This window comes from Pelophylax lessonae (assembly GCF_965119305.1).
Source record: "Pelophylax lessonae genome assembly, chromosome: 1".
In the NCBI taxonomy this organism is placed as follows: Eukaryota; Metazoa; Chordata; class Amphibia; order Anura; family Ranidae; genus Pelophylax; species Pelophylax lessonae.
Genome location: NC_138768.1, coordinates 11,830,319 through 11,849,594, shown reverse-complemented (window position 1 = coordinate 11,849,594; position 19,276 = coordinate 11,830,319). Strand labels below are relative to the sequence as shown.

General features: G+C 45.1%; 1 protein-coding gene across 5 annotated transcripts in view; it reads right to left on the bottom strand.

Moving 5' to 3' along the window:
• The window catches only part of LOC309552235 (receptor-type tyrosine-protein phosphatase kappa-like), a 247,879-nt gene that overhangs the window by 46,623 nt on the left and 181,980 nt on the right, over positions 1–19,276 (bottom strand). For all 5 annotated transcript variants that reach the window (XM_082253095.1, XM_082253097.1, XM_082253098.1 and 2 more), the window contains 6 exons: positions 12,409–12,548; positions 11,503–11,590; positions 10,325–10,395; positions 9,869–9,905; positions 7,595–7,692; positions 5,104–5,220 (listed from right to left, as the gene is read on the bottom strand). In XM_082253095.1, coding sequence (XP_082109221.1) covers positions 5,104–5,220; positions 7,595–7,692; positions 9,869–9,905; positions 10,325–10,395; positions 11,503–11,590; positions 12,409–12,548 — 551 coding nt within the window. The remainder of the gene's footprint in view (positions 1–5,103; positions 5,221–7,594; positions 7,693–9,868; positions 9,906–10,324; positions 10,396–11,502; positions 11,591–12,408; positions 12,549–19,276) is intronic.

Sequence of the window (19,276 nt, the reverse complement as noted above, 5' to 3'; positions counted from 1 at the left end):
CCACAAGGTTTAGGAGTGTCTATGGGAATGTTTGACCATTCTTCCAGAAGTGCATTTGTGAGGTCAGGCACTAATGTTCTAGATCATCCCAAAGGTTTTCTATTGGGTTGAGGTCAGGACTCTGTGAAGGCCAGACACGTTCCATTTCATCCCAAACTCGCTCATCCATGTCTTTATGGACCTTGCTTTGTGCACTGGTGAGCAGTCATGTTGGAACAGGAAGGGACCATCCCCAAACTCCTCCCACAAAGTTGGGAGCATGAAATATTCCAAAATGTCTTGGTATGCTGACAACCAAAAACAACCCCACACCATAATCCCCCCTCCACTAATTGATTTGGACCAGTCCACAAAGCAAGGATGAGCGAGTTTGGAGCTAAGGGGCTATCCCCAAACTGTTCCCACAAAGTTGGGATCATAAAATTATCCAAAATGTCTTGGTGTTAAATACCCTTTCTCACCCATCCGCTAAAATATATGACCTTAACCGGTCAGCCCCGGCCAGGCAAAGTGACGTATATATACGTCACTAGCCTGTCACTTGCTTGGGAGCCAATAGAGGGCGAGCGCGCGCCCGCGGAGGCGCGCTCCCGCCCCGGCTCGTTCCCTAGCAAGTCCGTGCGTGTGACCGGCGGACCCGATGTCCGCGGTCACTCGGCGATCGTCAGTGCAGAGGGAGAAAGGCAAGCGGCTGATGTAAACAAGCCGCCTGTCATTCTCCCCTGTGTAGGAATAGTGATCATACGGTTCTACTATGTAGGACCGTTGATCTCTGTTCCTACACCAGTAGCCATGTCCAATCACAGTTTGAAGCACATCCCTAGGGACACACTTAACCCCTCCTTCCCCAATAAAGTTAACCCCTTCCCTGCCAGTGTCATTTTGCAGTAACAGTGCATATGTATATCACTGATTACTGTAGTAATGTCACTGGTAACCCCAAAAGTGTGAAAAATGTTAGTCAAGGGTACGATCTGTCCGCCGCAATGTCGCAGTACCGCAAAAAAAAATCGCAGATCGCCGCCATTACGCGTTAAAAAAAAACACACCAAAAATGACAGAAATCTTTCCCTTAGTTAGCAAACGTAATAACTTTTGCGCAAACCAATCAAAATACGCTTTTTGCGATTTTTTTTTTACCAAACATAGGTAGCAGAAAACAAATTGGCCAAAAATGTTAAAAAATTTTGATTTTTACATTTTTTTGGGGGAATTTCATATAAAAAATGTGAAAAATATTGTTATTTTTGCAAAATTTACGCACTTTTTTTGTTTATAGCGCATGATCAAAAAATCGCACAGGGGATCAAATACCACCAAAATAAAGCTCTGTTTGTGGGAAAAAAAGGACGTCAAATTCGTTTAGGTACAGCGTTGCATGACCGCGCAATTGTCCGTTACAGTCACGCAGTAAAAAAATCGCAAAAAACTCCCTTGTCAGGAAGGGGGTAAAATCTTCCGGGGCTTAAGTGGTTAATTATATACCCCTTTTAGAAATGGTTAAAGTGGACCAGCACTCTGTATCACAGTACGAGATATCATGGTTAGGTAAGGTGGCGGCATTTAAAATGCTGACACTTCCTAAAATATTGTACCTATTTCAAACTATCTCTATTCCACTACCTAATAAAATTCTTTAGAGACATGGATGCTATAATCGGGAGATTTGTATGGAAAGGCGGTAGAGCTCGAATTTCATTTAAAACCCTGACCCAACATAAAAACGTAGGAGGGGTAAAGTTTCCAATGCTGAAACATTATCACAACGCCGCAGTACTCGACCAAATGAGATTGTGGTTCCGACCCCCCTCCGAAGTGTTATGGGTCTCCCTGGAAAAGGTGCTCCTTATAAACAAGGCCGTACCAGAGCTACTCCAAGTTACTCCCAGTAGCTTATGACCCAAAGTGTCTTGGTATGCTGATGATTTAAGAGTTCCCTTCACTGGAACTAAGGGGCCAAGCCCAACCACTCAAAAACACCCCCACACCATAATCCCCCCCCTCCACCAAATGATTGGGACCAGTGCACGAAGCAAGGTCCATAAAGACATGGATGAGTGAGTTTGGGGTGGAGGAACTTGACTGGCCTGCACAGAGTCCTGACCTCAACCTGATAGAACACCTTTGGGATAAATTAGAGTGGAGACTGTGAGCCAGGCCTTGTAGTGCAACATCAGTGCCTGACCTCACAAATGCGCTTCTGGAAGAATGGTGAAACATTCCCATAGACACACCCTAAACCTTGTGCACAGCCTTCCCAGAAGAGTTGAAGCTGTTATAGGTGCAAAGGGGGGGCCAACTCAATATTGAACCCTACGGACTAAGACTGGGATGCTATTGAAGATCATGTGCGCAAAGGCAGGCGTCCCAATACTTTTGACAATATAGTGTGTGTGTGTGTGTGTGTGTGTGTGTGTGTGTGTATATACACACACACACAGTATCTCACAAAAGTAAGTACACCCCTCACATTTATGTAAATATTTTATTCTATCTTTTCATGTGACAACACTGAAGAAATGACACTTTGCTACAATGTAAAGTAGTGAGTGTACAGCTTGTATAACAGTGTAAATTTGCTGTCCCCTCAAAATAACTCAACACACAGCCATTAATGTCTAAACTGCGGGGAAAAAAGTGAGTACACCCCTAAGTTAAAATGTGCAAATTGGGCCCAAAGTGTCAATATTTTGCGTGGCCATCATTATTTTCCAGAACTGCCTTAACCCTCATGGGCATGGAGTTCACCAGAGCTTCACAGGTTGCCACTGGAGATCTCTTCCACTCCTCCATGACAACATCACAGAGCTGGTGGATGTTAGAGACCTTGCGCTCCTCCACCTTCTGTTTAAGGATGCCCCACGGATGCTCAATAGGGTTTAGGTCTGGAGACATGCTTGGCCAGTCCATCACCTTTACCCTCAGCTTCTTTAGCAAGGCAGTGGTTGTCTTAGAGGTGTTTTTGGGGTCGTTATCATGTTGTTGGAATACTGCCCTGTAGCCCAGTCTCTGAAGGGAGGGGATCATGCTCTGCTTCAGTATGTCACAGTACATGTTGGCATTCATGGTTCCCTCAATGATCTGTAGCTCCCCAGTGCCGGCAGCACTCATGCAACCCCAGACCATGACACTCCCACCACCATGCTTGACTGTAGGAAGACACACTTGTCTTTGTACTCCTCACCTGGTTGCCGCCACACCTGAACCAAACATGTTTATCTTGGTCTCATTAGACCACAGGACATGGTTCAAGAAATACATGTCCTTAGTTTGCTTGTCTTCAGCAAACTGATTGCGGGCTTTCTTTTGCATAATCTTTAGAAAAGGCTTCCTTCTAGGATGACAGCCATGCAGACCAATTTGATTCAGTGTGTGGCGTATGGTCTGAGCACTGACAGGCTGACCCCCCCCCCCCCCACCACCACCACCACCACTTCAACCTCTGCAGCAATGCTGGCAGCACTCATACGTCTATTTCCCAAAGACAACCTCTGGATATGACGCTGAACACGTGCACTCAACTTTTTTGGTCGACCATGGTGAGCCCTGTTCTGAGTGGAACCTGTCCTGTTATACCGCTGTATGGTCTTGGCCACCATCCTGCAGCTCAGTTTCAGGGTCTTGGCAATCTTCTTATAGCCTAGGCCATCTTTATGTAGAGCAACAATTCTTTTTTTCAGATCCTCAGAGAGTTCTTTGCCATGAGGTGCCATGTTGAACTTCCAGTGACCAGTATGAGAGAGTGAGAGCGATAACACCAAATTTAACACACTGTTCCCCATTCACACCTGAGACCTTGTAACACTAACGAGTCACATGACACCAGGGAGGGAAAATGGCTAACTGGGCCCAATTTGGACATTATAACTTAGGGGTGTACTCACTTTTGTTGCCAGCGGTTTAGACATTATTGGCTGTGTGTTGAGTTATTTTGAGGGGACAGCAAATTTACACTGTTAGAGCCGGTTCACACTACCATGACCAGAAAGTCGCCCCGTGACTTGAAGAGACTTGTTTAGAGACTTGAAAGAGACTTGGAAGAGACTTGTAAGAGACTTAGAAGAGACTTGTGCACTACTTTGAAGAGACAGGCGACTTTGTCTGTGGGGAATGCCTGGCTAATCTCTTTCTTCTTCCTGGAAAGTCTGATAACAAGTCGTGTCAATTAAGATAAGGAGGCGACTCCCATTGAAGTATATGGGACAGTCGGATCACAGGTCGCCTCAAAGTAGTACAGGACCCTTTTCTGAAGTCGGAGCGACTTCAGTAGTGCCAATTAAGACGGCACTGATTGATTAACATTGCTTTTGTTATGTCAAGCGACCTGGGGCTACACAAGTTGCCTCACAAGTCGTGCTAGTGTGAATGGGCTCTAATACAAGCTGTACACTCACTACTTTACATTGTAGCAAAGTGTCATTTCTTCAGTGTTGTCACATGAAAAGATAGAATAAAATATTTTCAAAAATGTGACGGGTGTACTCACTTTTGTGAGATACTGTGTATATATAATATATAATAACCTCAAGGTATTAAACACACCATTCCAAATGTTGTGTAGTAATAATAACACCTGGATAAAGTCTAACTAACTTTGTCCAGCAAATAGGTCCTAGGTCAGATTTCTTTGGGGGTCCAGAATTGATGTGACTACTGTAGTTTTATGTAGCTTATTTTCCATGAAATAATTAAATGTAATATTCAGTCTTTTGTTAATAGAAAATACATAATGAAACAGATTGAAAAAATACAACAAATTTCAGTGATACATGTTACAGAAGGGCCAATGATAAGGGCAGTGCCATCTTAAGAGCATTAAAGGGCCCCTGGCAATGCAATGCCCTGCAGTGGGCTCCCCTGAATGGCCCAAGTGGCCTGACAGCAGTGCAGGGCCGACAGGCGCTTGCCACCTGCTAAGCAGGATGCACACAGAAATCAGGACTAATGCTGGGCTGGGTCGCTGGGCAGGTAGGGCCACCCGGGCAAGTGGGGCCCCTGGGCAACTGCCCAGCGTGCCCATTCGGTAAGATGGCCTTGGATAAGGGACTTGTGCACATTAGGTAAAACCAAACGAAAAAAGTTAATTCTTGAGCAGGTATTTACCTTTCTTAGACTGAAGCTGCGAATGGTGAATGCACCTGTCTGGACAATTTTCTGGACAGAAACTGTGATGTCCCCATAGGTCTGACTCTGTTCTGGCCAATATTGCTCACACTTTACCTGAGAAGATGAAAAATGTTAAGTAAAGAGAAGCTTTAGAATTTGTAAGAGGAATTTCACCTTCACTGTCAATGATCTGATCTCCATAGTCCACCCTGTCCCTAACACAGTCCACCATCTCCCATTTCTCCATCTTCCCTTTTTTGTCTTCTATTCTCCTCCACTGTCTGCTTTCTTACGTTTATCTTCCTTTTTTCTCACCTTCACTGTCCTCAATTCCCCCTTTATTGTTCTCCATTTCACTTTTACTGTCCACCATCAACTTACTTTTGATGCCCACCATTTTCCATCATTTTGCAACATCTCATTTTCACCATCAGCCATCTTCTCTTTACCATTGATCCATCGCTGTACACTATCTCCCCTTCACTGTCCACAATCTCACCTTTACTGTTTGCCATATCCTCTTTACTGTCCAACATCTTCCCTTAACTGTCCACCATCTCCCATTAACTGTCCACCATCTCCCATTAACTGTCCACCATCTCCCATTAACTGTCAGTGTGATCTTTCATTCACTGTTTACCAATTCCCCTCTTCTGTTCACCATCTCACCTTCACTGTACTCCATCTCAACTTCCTTGTCCTCTATCCCACCTTCTTTGTCCACCATCTCCCCTACACTGTCCTCCATCTCACCTTCACTGTCTTCCATCTCACCTTCCTTGTCCTCCATTTAACCATTACTGTCCTCTTTCTCTCGTTTCACTGTCCACCATCTCCCCTTCACTGTCCACTATTTGCCCTTTGCCGTCCAGCACTTCACCTTCATTGTTCACCAACTCTCCTTCACTGTCCACCATCTCCCCTTCCTTGCCCACCATCTCCCCTTCCTTGTCCACCATCTCCCCTTCACTGTCCACCATCTCCCCTTCACTGTCCACCATCTTCCCCTTCACTGTCCACCATCTCCCCTTCACTGTCCACCATCTCCCCTTCACTGTCCACCATCTCCCCTTCACTGTCCACCATCTTCCCCTTCACTATCCACCATCTTCCCCTTCACTGTTCACCATCTTCCCCTTCACTGTACTCCATCTCAATTTCCTTGTCCTCTATCCCACCTTCTTTGTCCACCATCTCCCCTACACTGTCCTCCATCTCACCTTCCTTGTCCTCCATGTAACCTTCACTGTCCTCTTTCACTGTCCACCATTCCCCCTTCACTGTCCACTATTTGCCCTTTGCTGTCCAGCACTTCACCTTCATTGTTCACCAACTATCCTTCACTGTCCACCATCTCCCCTTCCTTGTCCACCATCTCCCCTTCCTTGTCCACCATCTCCCCTTCACTGTCCACCATCTTCCCTTCACTGTCCACCATCTTCCCTTCACTGTGCACCATCTTCCCTTCACTGTCCACCATCTCCCCTTCACTGTCCACCATCTTCCCTTCACTGTCCACCATCTTCCCTTCACTGTCCACCATCTTCCCTTCACTATCCACCATCTCCCCTTCACTGTCCACTATTTCCCCTTCATTGTTCAATATCGTGCCTTCCTTGGCCTCTATCTCACTTTCCTTCTGCTCTGTCTCACCTTCCTTGTCCACCATCTCCCATTCACTGTCCACAATCTCCCCCTCGCTGTCCACCATCTCCCCTTCACTATCCACCTTTTCCCCTTTGCTGTCCAACCCCACCTCACCTTCATTGTTCACCAACTCTCCTTCACTGTCCACCATCTCCCCTTTACTGTTCTGCATCTTACCTTCCTTGTCTTCTATCTCACCTTCATTGTCCATCATCTTATCATCACTGTCCTACATCTCACCTTCACTGACCACCGTCTTATCATCACTTTCCTACATCTCACCTTCACTGTCCACCATCTTATCTTCACTTTCCTACATCTCACCATTACTGTCCATCATCTCCTCTTCATTGTCTTACGTCTCACCTTCATTGTCTACCATCTCCCCTTTACTGTCCACCACCTCACATTACTGTCCACCATCTCACGATCACTGTCCTACATCTGCCCTTCACTGTCCACATCTTTCCTTCACTTTCCACATCTCCCCTTCACTGTCCACCATCTCACCTTTATTGTTAACCAATTCTCCTTCACTGTCCACCATCTCCACTTCAGCTTTTTCCATTTCACCTTTCTTGTCCTCTGCCTCACTTTCATTGTCCACCATTTCTCTTTTACTTTCCACCATCTCACCTTTACTGTCCTCCATCTTACCTTCCTTGTCTTCCATCTCACCTTCCACCATCTCATCATCACTGTCCTACGTCCCACCTTCACTGCGTGCCATCTCCTCTTCATTGTCCTACAACTCATCTTCACTGTCCCCCACTTACCCCTCACTGTCCTGTATTTCCCCTTCACTGTCCATTATCTCTCCCTTCACTGAGCTCCATCTCACTTTGTTTTGTTCCTGCAGTCCAGTCAGCATCACAATAACAGAACTTTTCTCTTGCCACACCATGCTCCAGAAGTCAGACACCGTCTCTGGAATAGGGCCTGGAAGAAGATAAAATTTAAAATGCAGGAAACCCTCAGACATGTGCTCCAAGAACTGCATGTAACTAATTACCAGATGGTATATAAGAACTATAAAAGTTACATAGTTACATAGTAGGTGAGGTTGAATAAAGACAATAGTCCATCCAGTTCAACCTGTGTAGGTTTGTGTGGCCGTAATCATCTCTCATACCCCTGAATGTTCTGATCCTTGAGATGTACCTCTAAGTCTTTTGAAAGCCACCATACTTCCCGCAGTAACCACCTCCTGTGGTAGAGAATTCCACAAGCCTGTAGCCCTAACAGTAAAGAACCCCCCACGTTGCCTGAGGTTAAAACGCTTCTCCTCTAATCACATTGTATGCCCTCGAGTCCTCATGCAATCCTTTCAACTGAATAGCTTTTTTTCTATGCTGAGATCACCATTGAGATATTTATAAATTGCTATCATGTCCCCTCTCGGGCGTCTCTTCTCCAGGGAGAATAAATCAAGCGATTGCAGACGCTCTTCATAATTAAGGTCCTCCAATCCCCTAATTAGTTTAGTTGCCCTTCTCTGGACTCTCTCCAGCTCCAACACATCCCTCCTGAGGACTGGCGACCAGAACTGGACAGAATACTCCAGATGTGGTCGGATGAGAGTTTTATAAAGTGGAAGGATTATAGTTTTATCTCTGAAATAGATCCCTTTCTTTATGCTGCCGCTTGACATTGCATGCTATTGCCTAGTCTATCCTCTACCAAGACTCCCAGATCTTTCTCCATTTTTGATTCCCCCAAAGGTTCCCCCCTAAAGTGTATTGTGCTTTTATATTTTTAGTCCCCAAGTGCAAAACCTTACACTTCTCCACATTAAACCTAATTTGCCATGTCGTTGCCCACTCCGTTATTTTGTCCAGGTCATTCTGTAGGATATCTGCTTCATGCTGTGCAGTTATTGCCCTGCCCAATTTTGTGTCATCTGCAAAAATAGATATAGAACTACTGATTCTGTCCTCAATGCTGTTTATGAATAAATTGAACAAGGTTGGTTCCAGGACTGAGCCTTGTGGGACCCCACTTACCACCTCAGACCAGTCTGAGTATGCGCTATTTATAACCACCCTTTGGACACGCCCTTTTCAGCCAGTTCCGTATCTAAGAGCAAACCTTGCGGTTGATGCCTGCAGACCTTATTTTATAAATCAAGCGCTTGTGGAGAACTGTATCAAACGCCTTAGCGAAATCCAGGTACACCTCATCCACTGGTCTGCCCCTATCTAGCTCACAGCTCACCTCCTCGTAGAATGTTAAGAGATTGGTTTGACAAGAACGCCCATTTGTAAACCCGTGCTGATTGCTGCTGATGATGTTGTTGTCTTTAGCAAACTGTACGATATAGTCCCTTATCATCCCCTCCAGAAGTTTACATACTATCGATGTCAGACTGACAGGCCTATAATTTCCCAGGATATGCCTCTGCCCCTTTTTGAATATCGGTATCACGTTAGCTTTCCTCCAATCCCCTGGTACATTTCCTGTCCTAATACTGTCAGCAAAGACCAGGAACAGTGGTCTAGATATAACCTTACTGAGTTCCTTGAGTACTCTCGGATGTACGCCATCCGGGCCTGGTGATTTATTTGTGTTAATTTTATCCAGCCTTTCCCTGATTTCACCCTCTGTTAGCCATAACGGCAAGTCCTGTGTATTACTACTAACCATACAGTCATGGTCAGTGTACCCCATACAGAGGAGAAAAAACCGTTCAGCACGGTTGCTTTTTCAGTGTCCTCTGTAACCATCCTCCCATCATCGTTCATTATGTGTGCAACATGCTCTGCCCTAGTTTTTTTGCTGTTGATATATTTAAAGAATTTTTTAGGGTTCTTTTTACTTTCCTCCGCTATTTGTCTCTCAAAGTTGATTTTAGCCAATTTGATTTCGTATTTACTTTTCTTATTTGCCTCCTTGTATTGCTAGAAAGCCGATACTGTGCCCTCTGATTTATATTTCTTGGAGGCCATTTTTTTTCCCCTAATAAGTTTTTTAACATTACGGTTTAGCCAGCCGGGTTTGGCTTTGTCTCTTCTAAATTTATTTCCCATAGGAATGCATTGAGAGATGCATTTGTTTAATGTGGTCCTAAAGCATTCCTAAAAGTGAGATGGCACTTTAATTATCTCCCTTTACTCACCTTGTGTTGCTATGTAGAACTTTGGTGCTGTGTAACCCTGCAGGGATAAGAAATAAGGATCATATTTTGATAGATTTGTAGTAATGCTAGTAGTAGTCACATTCATCTGGACTTTTTCTGTAATTTTGAGGATGTTTTGGAGCTTATCCAAAACACATCTTCAGTTCTAATGAGTGCCAGAAACATTTTCGAGCATCTATATCCACACAGGTACCTCAGTAACATCATTTGTCAAGGTAGATTTAATTGTCCAAGAACAGGATGGGAGATGTGAAAGTTGTTCTAACTACATATTCCCATACCATGTTCCTAACCTATTAGAACTGGAGAAGGGCCTTGGATAAGCCATACAACGACTTCAACATCACAGAACAAGTCCAAGTAATGTGGAGTGACTACTACTAGCTAATTATGTATGCAAGTGTATTAAATCAAAAGGCAAAGCGTATTACTTACATCAATGTAGGAGGCATTTATATAATCTGATCTAGAGTGACTGGACCTCAGCACCACGCGAGAGTCATCATCTGAAGAATCAAAGGAGAATCAGATTAACTAGGTGCATTTGCATAATTGCATGTACTGTAGATAAAAAAAAAACTAATTCCAGAACATTTTTATTTTATTTTCTTACATTTTGAATCGAAATAGAAAGGAGTAAAACCCAACCAGAACCTAAGATGTCAGTGCATATGCACTATTCTTGTTTCTGCATGAGGGATACTATTGAAACCCCTTGCGACACCCACATTTGCATATGTTGATGTCATGGACTTGCAATAGTGTTTGGCAGCTTACCTGTTCCTTCATGTCTGTATTAGATACCAGACTTCACTTCTGGTTCCTTTTTATCATCTCTCCTTCCTGTTCCTGCCCCACCCCAGGTCATCACAGGAAGTCTATATTAACCAGTGCACTGCAGGTCTGCTTTGCTGTTCAACAGTGTTTGTTTCTTGTTTCCTGTCTGCCGTGTGCTTGATCTACCTTTCTGTGTACCAACTTTGGCTTGTCTCTGACCATTCCTGTTTGCCTGTTACCCTGACCTTTGGCCTGTCCCTTGGATACCCTCGTCTGCCTGTTACCCCGACCTCGGCTTACCCATCACCATTCCGTGTGTCCTGAGTGGCTGCTTCCCTTCTTTCCCTCTCCTGACCCCAGGGGCAGCGACCTGAGCCCAGCTGCAGCCAAGTCCATCCTCACCACTAGAGGCTCTGGTGAACACCTGCTGGGTGTTAGACTCCGCACCCTCGGGAATCTTGGGCTCACGTTCCGGTCCATCCGCAGAAGTCTGCTATCGGGTTCACTACCTTGCGCTGCACCCCTGCCTCCAACAGGGTGCAGTTGTCACCTGGCCACAGGTGACCTGACAGTTGACCATCAAGAAGTAAGAACATGCATTGGCTGGACCGACTGGGGACCATGGCAAAACAGATCCAGCCTTTGCAGGCACCTGCAGTATACAAGGGTGTTCACATTTCCCAGTATTGTGGACACCCTTGCACATTGTGTACTGTTGGTATTGGTTTACAGTTGTGTAGCAGATAAAACAACCAGCACATGGAATTTTTTTTTTTTTTTTTAGCATAGTGTGTTCTATGTGAGTCTAAGAGAACATTATTTATGGCAGTACTTACATGGTAAAACTTTCTTGTAACGATTCTTAGCTTGGTTTTCCGGGGACATGGCAACACTGCAGAGGTAAATCAAGCCGCCTGGAAGTTCCTATATAGAGACATAAATATTAAAGCCCATTGACGCAGGTCATTTGTCTTTCATTTGTGAGACCCAATACAGTGCAATTGGGCATCAGTGATTATTCAAAGCTAGGCTGATGACAAAGTGTCTCATGGTTTGGTATTTGAGCAATTCATTGTTATGCCCCTCTGCTCTAATGACGCCTGTGCTCCTGTGTCCTCCAGTGACCCCCTGTGCTCTTGTGTCCTCCAGTAACCCAAATGTTTCTATGTTCTCCAGTGACCCCTAAGCTCCTATATCCTCCAGTAACGCCTGTGCTTCCAGTGAACCCAGCGCTCCTGTGCCTCCAGTGACCCCTGAGTTCCTGTGCCACCAGTGACCCCTGAGTTCCTGTGCCACCAGTGACCCCTGAGTTCCTGTGCCTCCAGTGACCCATGAATTCCTGTGCCACCAGTGACCCCTGAGCTTCTGTGCCTCCAGTGACCCCCTCAACACAGCCCTAGATATGCTCCTATATCTCTTGGATTGTCCCTCTCCCTGTGCTCATGGACCCTTGCACATGACATCACCCATATAACATAAAACACATCCTATCACTTCAAAATAGGGGAAAGATACAATAAAACGGATACAAGAGTGTCTGCAGATCAGATAATGTGTCCCAGCAAGTAAAGTGTAATGATACACATGGCAACCTTGTGTGCCATATACTGCAGAGCTCCTCTGATGGAAGCAAGCACAAAATGATTTCTCTCAGTGCCCTAAGGGTCTTCTAACCACAAGCAAGTCACATATTTGCTGCATCACTTGAGACCACCAGGCTTTGCATGCCGGCCATCTCTTACCTGGTACTCCTGGTAACGCCCTACAGATAAAATGGCGCAATCCTCCTCCTCCTCATTATCATTGGTGTCCACTATCTCCATCATCCGGAATCTCTTCACAACGTCCAGGAATTTGTCCACGGGGATATCTTTCTTCTTACCTGGAGAAATAAATCATCACCTGTTACTTCTAAGAAACAAATGAAGTGATTGATAAAATGCTAAAGAATTAGAATTCTGAAGTTCCAATCTACGTACAGTACTGTGCAAATGTTTTAGGCAGGCGTGAAGAAATCCTGTAAAGTAAGAATGTTTTCAAAAATATATATTTTAATTGTTTATTTTTTTATCAATTACCAAAATATAAAGTAAATGTAAACAGAAGAGAAATCCAAATAAAATCAATATTTATTGCCTTTTGTTTCACTTGACCCTCCCTTCTAGATTGTAAGTGCTAACGAGCAGGGCCCTCTGATTCCTCCTGTATTGAATTGTATTGTTACTGTATTGTCTTCCCTCACATTGTAAAGCGCTGCCCAACTGTCTGGACTCAGTCCATAGACTAATTCACTGGCCTATAAAAGGGCTCAGCCCATCAGATTGCTGGATTGTCTTCAGCTCTTCCTTTTGGCTGAGCATTGCTACTTCCTGGATTCCAGTTTGACCCGGCTTGTTCCTGACCTGTCTGCTCTCTCTCCTGCCTTTGACCCCCGGCTTCGTCTGACCATCCCTGCTCCAGTTTGGCTCTCCAGTTATCTGATCTCGGTTTGGCTCACGGACTTGCTTCCTGTCTACCTGCCCTCCAGTACCTGATCTTGGCTTCCCCACAGACTTGTCTGCTTCTGGCCTTCCTGCTATACCTTTGGCTTGCACCTGTTGCAGCTTCCTGCCGAGCCCTGTGTTTGACCCCCGGCCGGTCTTACACCTACTGCCTGGTTGTTCCTGGTTCCTCCTTGGGCTGTCCGGTGTATTCCTACCCAGCACTCTGCTAGAGACCGCCTGTCTACCATCAGGACCCTGCCGGCAACCAGTGCTTCTGTGGGCGCTACGCCCTCTGTCTCAACCCCAGGGGTGTGCCGCACTCAGCTGCAAGGGGAGCCCTCTCTGCATCTCCGCCTCGGATCAGGTACGTGACATAGGTTGTTCCAAACATCTTGGAGAACTAAGCACAGATCTTATGTGGATGTCAGCTGCCCCAAATCCTTCTGTCTCTTTATGTCATCCTAGACAAACCTCATGATGTTGAGATCAGGGCTCTGTGGGGGCTAAACCATCAATTCCAGGACTCCTTGTTCTTTTTTACACCGAACATAGTTCTTAATGAAATTGGCTGTATGTTTGGAATCATTGTCCTGCTGCAGAATAAATTTGGGGCCATTCACACGCCTCTCTGATGGTATGTCATGATGGAAAAGTATCTGCCTGTATTTCTCAGCGCTGATCGGGTAGCTTAGAGGATCGTAGTCATAGTGGTCAGCCAAGGAAACGTAATGCAGCAGAAGAAAAACACATCATGCTTACTTCCCTTCCACGTCAGAAGACGTCCAGTAGTGCCATCAGCAACTCCTTGATGTTGAGATCAGGGCTCTGTGGGGGCCAAACCATCACTTCCAGGACTCCTTGTTCTTCTTTACACTGAAGTGCTGCAGAATACATTTAGGGCCAATCACACGCCTCCCTGGAATGGCATGATGGAGAAGTATCTGCCTGTATTTCTCAGCATTTAGGACACCATTGATCCTGACCAAATCTCCAACTCCATTTCCAGAAATGTAGCCCCAAACTTGCAAGGAACCTCCTGCCATCAGCAACTCCGTGATGTTGAGATCAGGGCTCTGTGGGGGCCAAACCATCACTTCCAGGACTCCTTCTCCTTCTTTACACTGAAGATAGTTCTTAATAACATTGGCTGCATGGGGTGGTTGTCCTGCTGCAGAATACATTTAGGGCCAATCACACGCCTCCCTGCATAGGTGTGCGCAGCCTATTGCATTAGGGTGTGCACCCCAAAGCTCAAACACACGCCTTTATTTGCAGCCTCAGCTGCACTGGGCAGTAAATGAATGGGAAGAGCTCTGTGCTGAGCGGCTTCCTGTTCATTCACAAACTGAAGCATAGTAAACCTAGTTGTGTTCACAATGTTCATTTGGATAAGGAAGGCACCAGTAAATTATATATTTACTAGCCCCTTTTCCCACTCTCCATCCTGCAGCGTAGTGATTAGGGTGTGCCCAGGCACACCTGACACACCCCCTGCGCACGCCTATGCCTCCCTGATGGAATGGCATGATGGAGAAGTATCTGCCTGTATTTCTCAGCATTTAGGACACCATTGATCCTGACCAAATCTCAAACTCCATTTCCAGAAATGCAGCCCCAAACTTGCAAGGAACCTTCACCATGCTTCACAGTTGTCTGCAAACACTCATGACTGTACTGCACTCCAGCCCTTCGCCAACAAACTGCCTCCTGCTACAGCCAAATATTTAAAATGCTTGACTCATCAGTCCAGAGCACCCCAGTTTCTATGTTTTCCTGCATAGTTGAGTCGCTTAGCCTTGTTTCCATGTCAGAGGCTTTTTAGCCACAATTCCTCCATGAATTTCACTTCTGGACAGACTTCTCCAGACAGTAGATGGGTGTACCTGGGTCCCACTGGTTTCCGCCAGTTCTTTGCTGATGGCACTGATAGACGTCTTCCCATGTGGAAGGGAAGTAAGCATGATGTCTTTCATCATGAATTACGTTTCCTTGGCTGACCACTGCATCTACGCTAATCAACGTAGCCCAATCAATGCTGAGAAATACGGGCAGATATTATCCATCATGCCATAACATCAGGGAGGCGTGTGATTGGCCCATTTTTTATTCTGCAGCAGAACAACCAGCCCGAATGTACAGCCAATGTCATTAAGAACTATCTTCAGTGTAAAGAAGAACAAGGAGTCCTGGAAGTGATGGTTTGGCCCCCAGAGAGCCCTGATCTCACCATCATGGAGCCTGTTTGGGATGATATAAATAGACAGAAGATGCAGCCGACATCCACAGAAGATTTGTGCTTAGTTCTCCAAGATGTTTGAAACAACCTACCTGATGAGTTCCTTCAAAGACTGTGTGCAAGTCTACCTAGGAGATTGATGCTGGTTTGAAGGCAAAGGCTGATCACACCAAATATTGATTTGATTTGGATTTCTCTTTTATTCATATAGTTACATAGTTACATAGTAGGTGAGGTTGAATAAAGACAATAGTCCATCCAGTTCAACCTGTGTAGGTGTGTGTGGATGTAATCATCTCACATAGCCCTGAATGTTCTGATCCTTGAGATGTAAGTCTAAGAGTCTTTTGAAAGCCACCATACTACCCGCAGAAACCACTTCTTGTGGTAGAGAATTCCACAATCTTGTAGCCCTAACAGTAAAGAACCCCCCACGTTGCCTGAGGTTAAAACGCTTCTCCTCTAATCGCATTGTATGCCCTCGAGTCCTCATGCAATCCCTTAGATTGAATAGCTTTTTTTTCTATGCCGAGATCACCATTGAGATATTTATAAATTGCTATCATGTCCCCTCTCAGGCATCTCTTTTCCAGGGAGAATAAATCAAGCGATTGCAGACGCTCTTCATAATTAAGGTCCTCCAATCCCCTAATCAGTTTAGTTGCCCTTCTCTGGACTCTCTCCAGCTCCAACACATCCCTCCTGAGGACTGGCGACCAGAACTGGACAGAATACTCCAGATGTGGTCGGACCAGAGTTTTATAAAGTGGAAGGATTATATTCTTATCTCTGGAATACATCCCTTTCTTTATGCATGCTAATATTCTGCCGGCTTTGGCAGCTGCCGCTTGACATTGCATGCTATTGCCTAATCTATTATCAACCAAGACTCCCAGATCTTTCTCCATTTTTGATTCCCCCAAGGGTTCCCCTCCTAACGTGTATTGTGCTTTTATGTTTTTAGTCCCCAAGTGCAAAACCTTACACTTCTCCACGTTAAACCTCATTTGCCATGTCGTTGCCCACTCCGTTATTTTGTCCAGGTCATTCTGTAGGATATCTGCTTCATGCTGTGCAGTTATTGCCCTGCCCAATTTTGTGTCATCTGCAAAAACTGATATTCTTTTACTTTTTTTTTTTTGCTTAGTTTGTTATTTGTGTAGCCCTCTCCTAGGTAGGTGCTAGGAAAAAGTATAGTTTGCTCTGCCTGCTTCACAGGGGAGCCTGATCAGTAGTTAGGCCTGTTGCATGTGTCCATGTGTGATTCATTTGGTCTGAGGGAGTGTCCCCACTGTATCCAATAGGACAGTGGAGGAAACCCAGCCAGTGACACAGGCTTTTATGACTATCCCAGTGGGTAGGCACAACAGTGGTGCATCTTGGTATATGTTATAAAAGCCAAGGGCACATGTGACAGGGTGTCTTTGGGCGGGAAGCCAAGTCCCAGGAGGAGGGTGACGGCTGACTCTCCTTGCTGCTGCTGAGGAAGGTGGTCACAGGCGGTCGGCCTTGTGGACCAGAAGTGTGGTGCTGAGCCAGGAGGTCCGGTGGATGCTGACAAGGGAGTTGGAGGCAGAGTGACCCAGGAAAAAACACTGTCCGTGAGTACCGGGAAGCTTGCCAGGGGTCTGCCCAGGACAGGGACCGCTCCAGTAGAGTGTCGGTGGACAGAAGGTCACCGCACACAGTCAGTGAGAAAGGAAGTGCCAAGTTAGACCCTGAACGATAGTACAGTGCCTTGCGAAAGTTTCGAAAGAAATAGTATAAACTATTCAGAGAGAGGAGATACAATAAGACACGTGGCCATTCACTAAAACTAGAGGAAAGGCGGTTTAACCTTAAAATGCGTAAGGGGTTCTTCACTGTAAGAGCGGTAAGGATGTGGAATCCTCTTCCACAAGCAGTCGTATCAGCTGGGAGCATTGATAGTTTCAAAAAACTATTAGATGGACACCTTGGAGACCACAACATACAGGGGTACACAATGTACGGTTAAAAGCAAACACACACACACATCAAAGGTTGAACTGGATGGACTGATGTCTTTTTTCAACCTCACTAACTATGTAACTATATATTCGGCCCCCTTAACTTTGCGACCTTTTGCCACATTTCAGGCTTCAAACATAAAGATATAAAACTGTAATTTTTTGTGAAGAATCAACAAGTGGGACACAATCATGAAGTGCAACGAAATTTATTGGATATTTCAAACTTTTTTAACAAATAAAAAACGGAATAATTGGGCGTGCAAAATTATTCAGCCCCCTTAAGTTAATACTTTGTAGCGCCACCTTTTGCTGCGATTACAGCTGTAAGTCGCTTGGGGTATGTCTCTATCAGTTTTGCACATCGAGAGACTGAAATTTTTGCCCATTCCTCCTTGCAAAACAGCTCGAGCTCAATGAGGTTGGATGGAGAGCGTTTGTGAACAGCAGTTTTCAGTTCTTTCCACAGATTCTCGATTGGATTCAGGTCTGGACTTTGACTTGGCCATTCTAACACCTGGATATGTTTATTTGTGAACCATTCCATTGTAGATTTTGCTTTATGTTTTGGATCATTGTCTTGTTGGAAGACAAATCTCTGTCCCAGTCTCAGGTCTTTTGCAGACTCTATCAGGTTTTCTTCCAGAATGGTCCTGTATTTGGCTCCATCCATCTTTCCATCAATTTTAACCATCTTCCCTGTCCCTGCTGAAGAAAAGCAGGCCCAAACCATGATGCTGCCACCACCATGTTTGACAGTGGGGATGGTGTGTTCAGGGTGATGAGCTGTGTTGCTTTTACGCCAAACATAACGTTTTGCATTGTTGCCAAAAAGTTTGATTTTGGTTTCATCTGACCAGAGCACCTTCTTCCACATGTTTGGTGTCTCCCAGGTGGCTTGTGGCAAACTTTAAACGACACTTTTTATGGATATCTTTAAGAAATGGCGTTCTTCTTGCCACTCTTCTATAAAGGCCAGATTTGTGCAGTATACGACTGATTGTTGTCCTATGGACAGAGTCTCCCACCTCAGCTGTAGATCTCTGCAGTTCATCCAGAGTGATCATGGGCCTCTTGGCTGCATCTCTGATCAGTCTTCTCCTTGTATGAGCTGAAAGTTTAGAGGGACGGCCAGGTCTTCGTAGATTTGCAGTGGTCTGATACTCCCTCCATTTCAATATTATCGCTTGCACAGTGCTCCTTGGGATGGTTAAAGCTTGGGAAATCTTTTTGTATCCAAATCCGGCTTTAAACTTCTCCACAACAGTATCTCGGACCTGCCTGGTGTGTTCCTTGTTCTTCATGATGCTCTCTGAGCTTTAAATGGACCTCTGAGACTATCACAGTGCAGGTGCATTTATACGGAGACTTGATTACACACAGGTGGATTCTATTTATCATCATTAGTCATTTAGGTCAACATTGGATCATTCAGAGATCCTCACTGAACTTCTGGAGAGAGTTTGCTGCACTGAAAGTAAAGGGGCTGAATCATTTTGCACGCCCAATTTTTCAGTTTTTTATTTGTTAACAAAGTTTGAAATATCCAATAAATTTCGTTCCACTTGATGATTGTGTCCCACTTGTTGTTGATTCTTCACAAAAAATTACAGTTTTATATCTTTATGTTTGAAGCCTGAAATGTGGCAAAAGGTCGCAAAGTTCAAGGGGGCCGAATACTTTCGCTAGGCACTATACATGTTCTTTATCTTCACTTCAGTGGCAAGGTGAAGCAGCGGCCTTGCTGCATTCTACAATCAGTTGTCCACAGGAAATGTGCATAGTTGGAGTATCCCACTCATCCCTTCTCCCATCCAAGTACCAAATAAAACACAAAAAACAAATCCCCTGGACTGTTCATTGTCTGAGCCAAGAACTTTTAATGCCGTGTATCTGCTGTCAG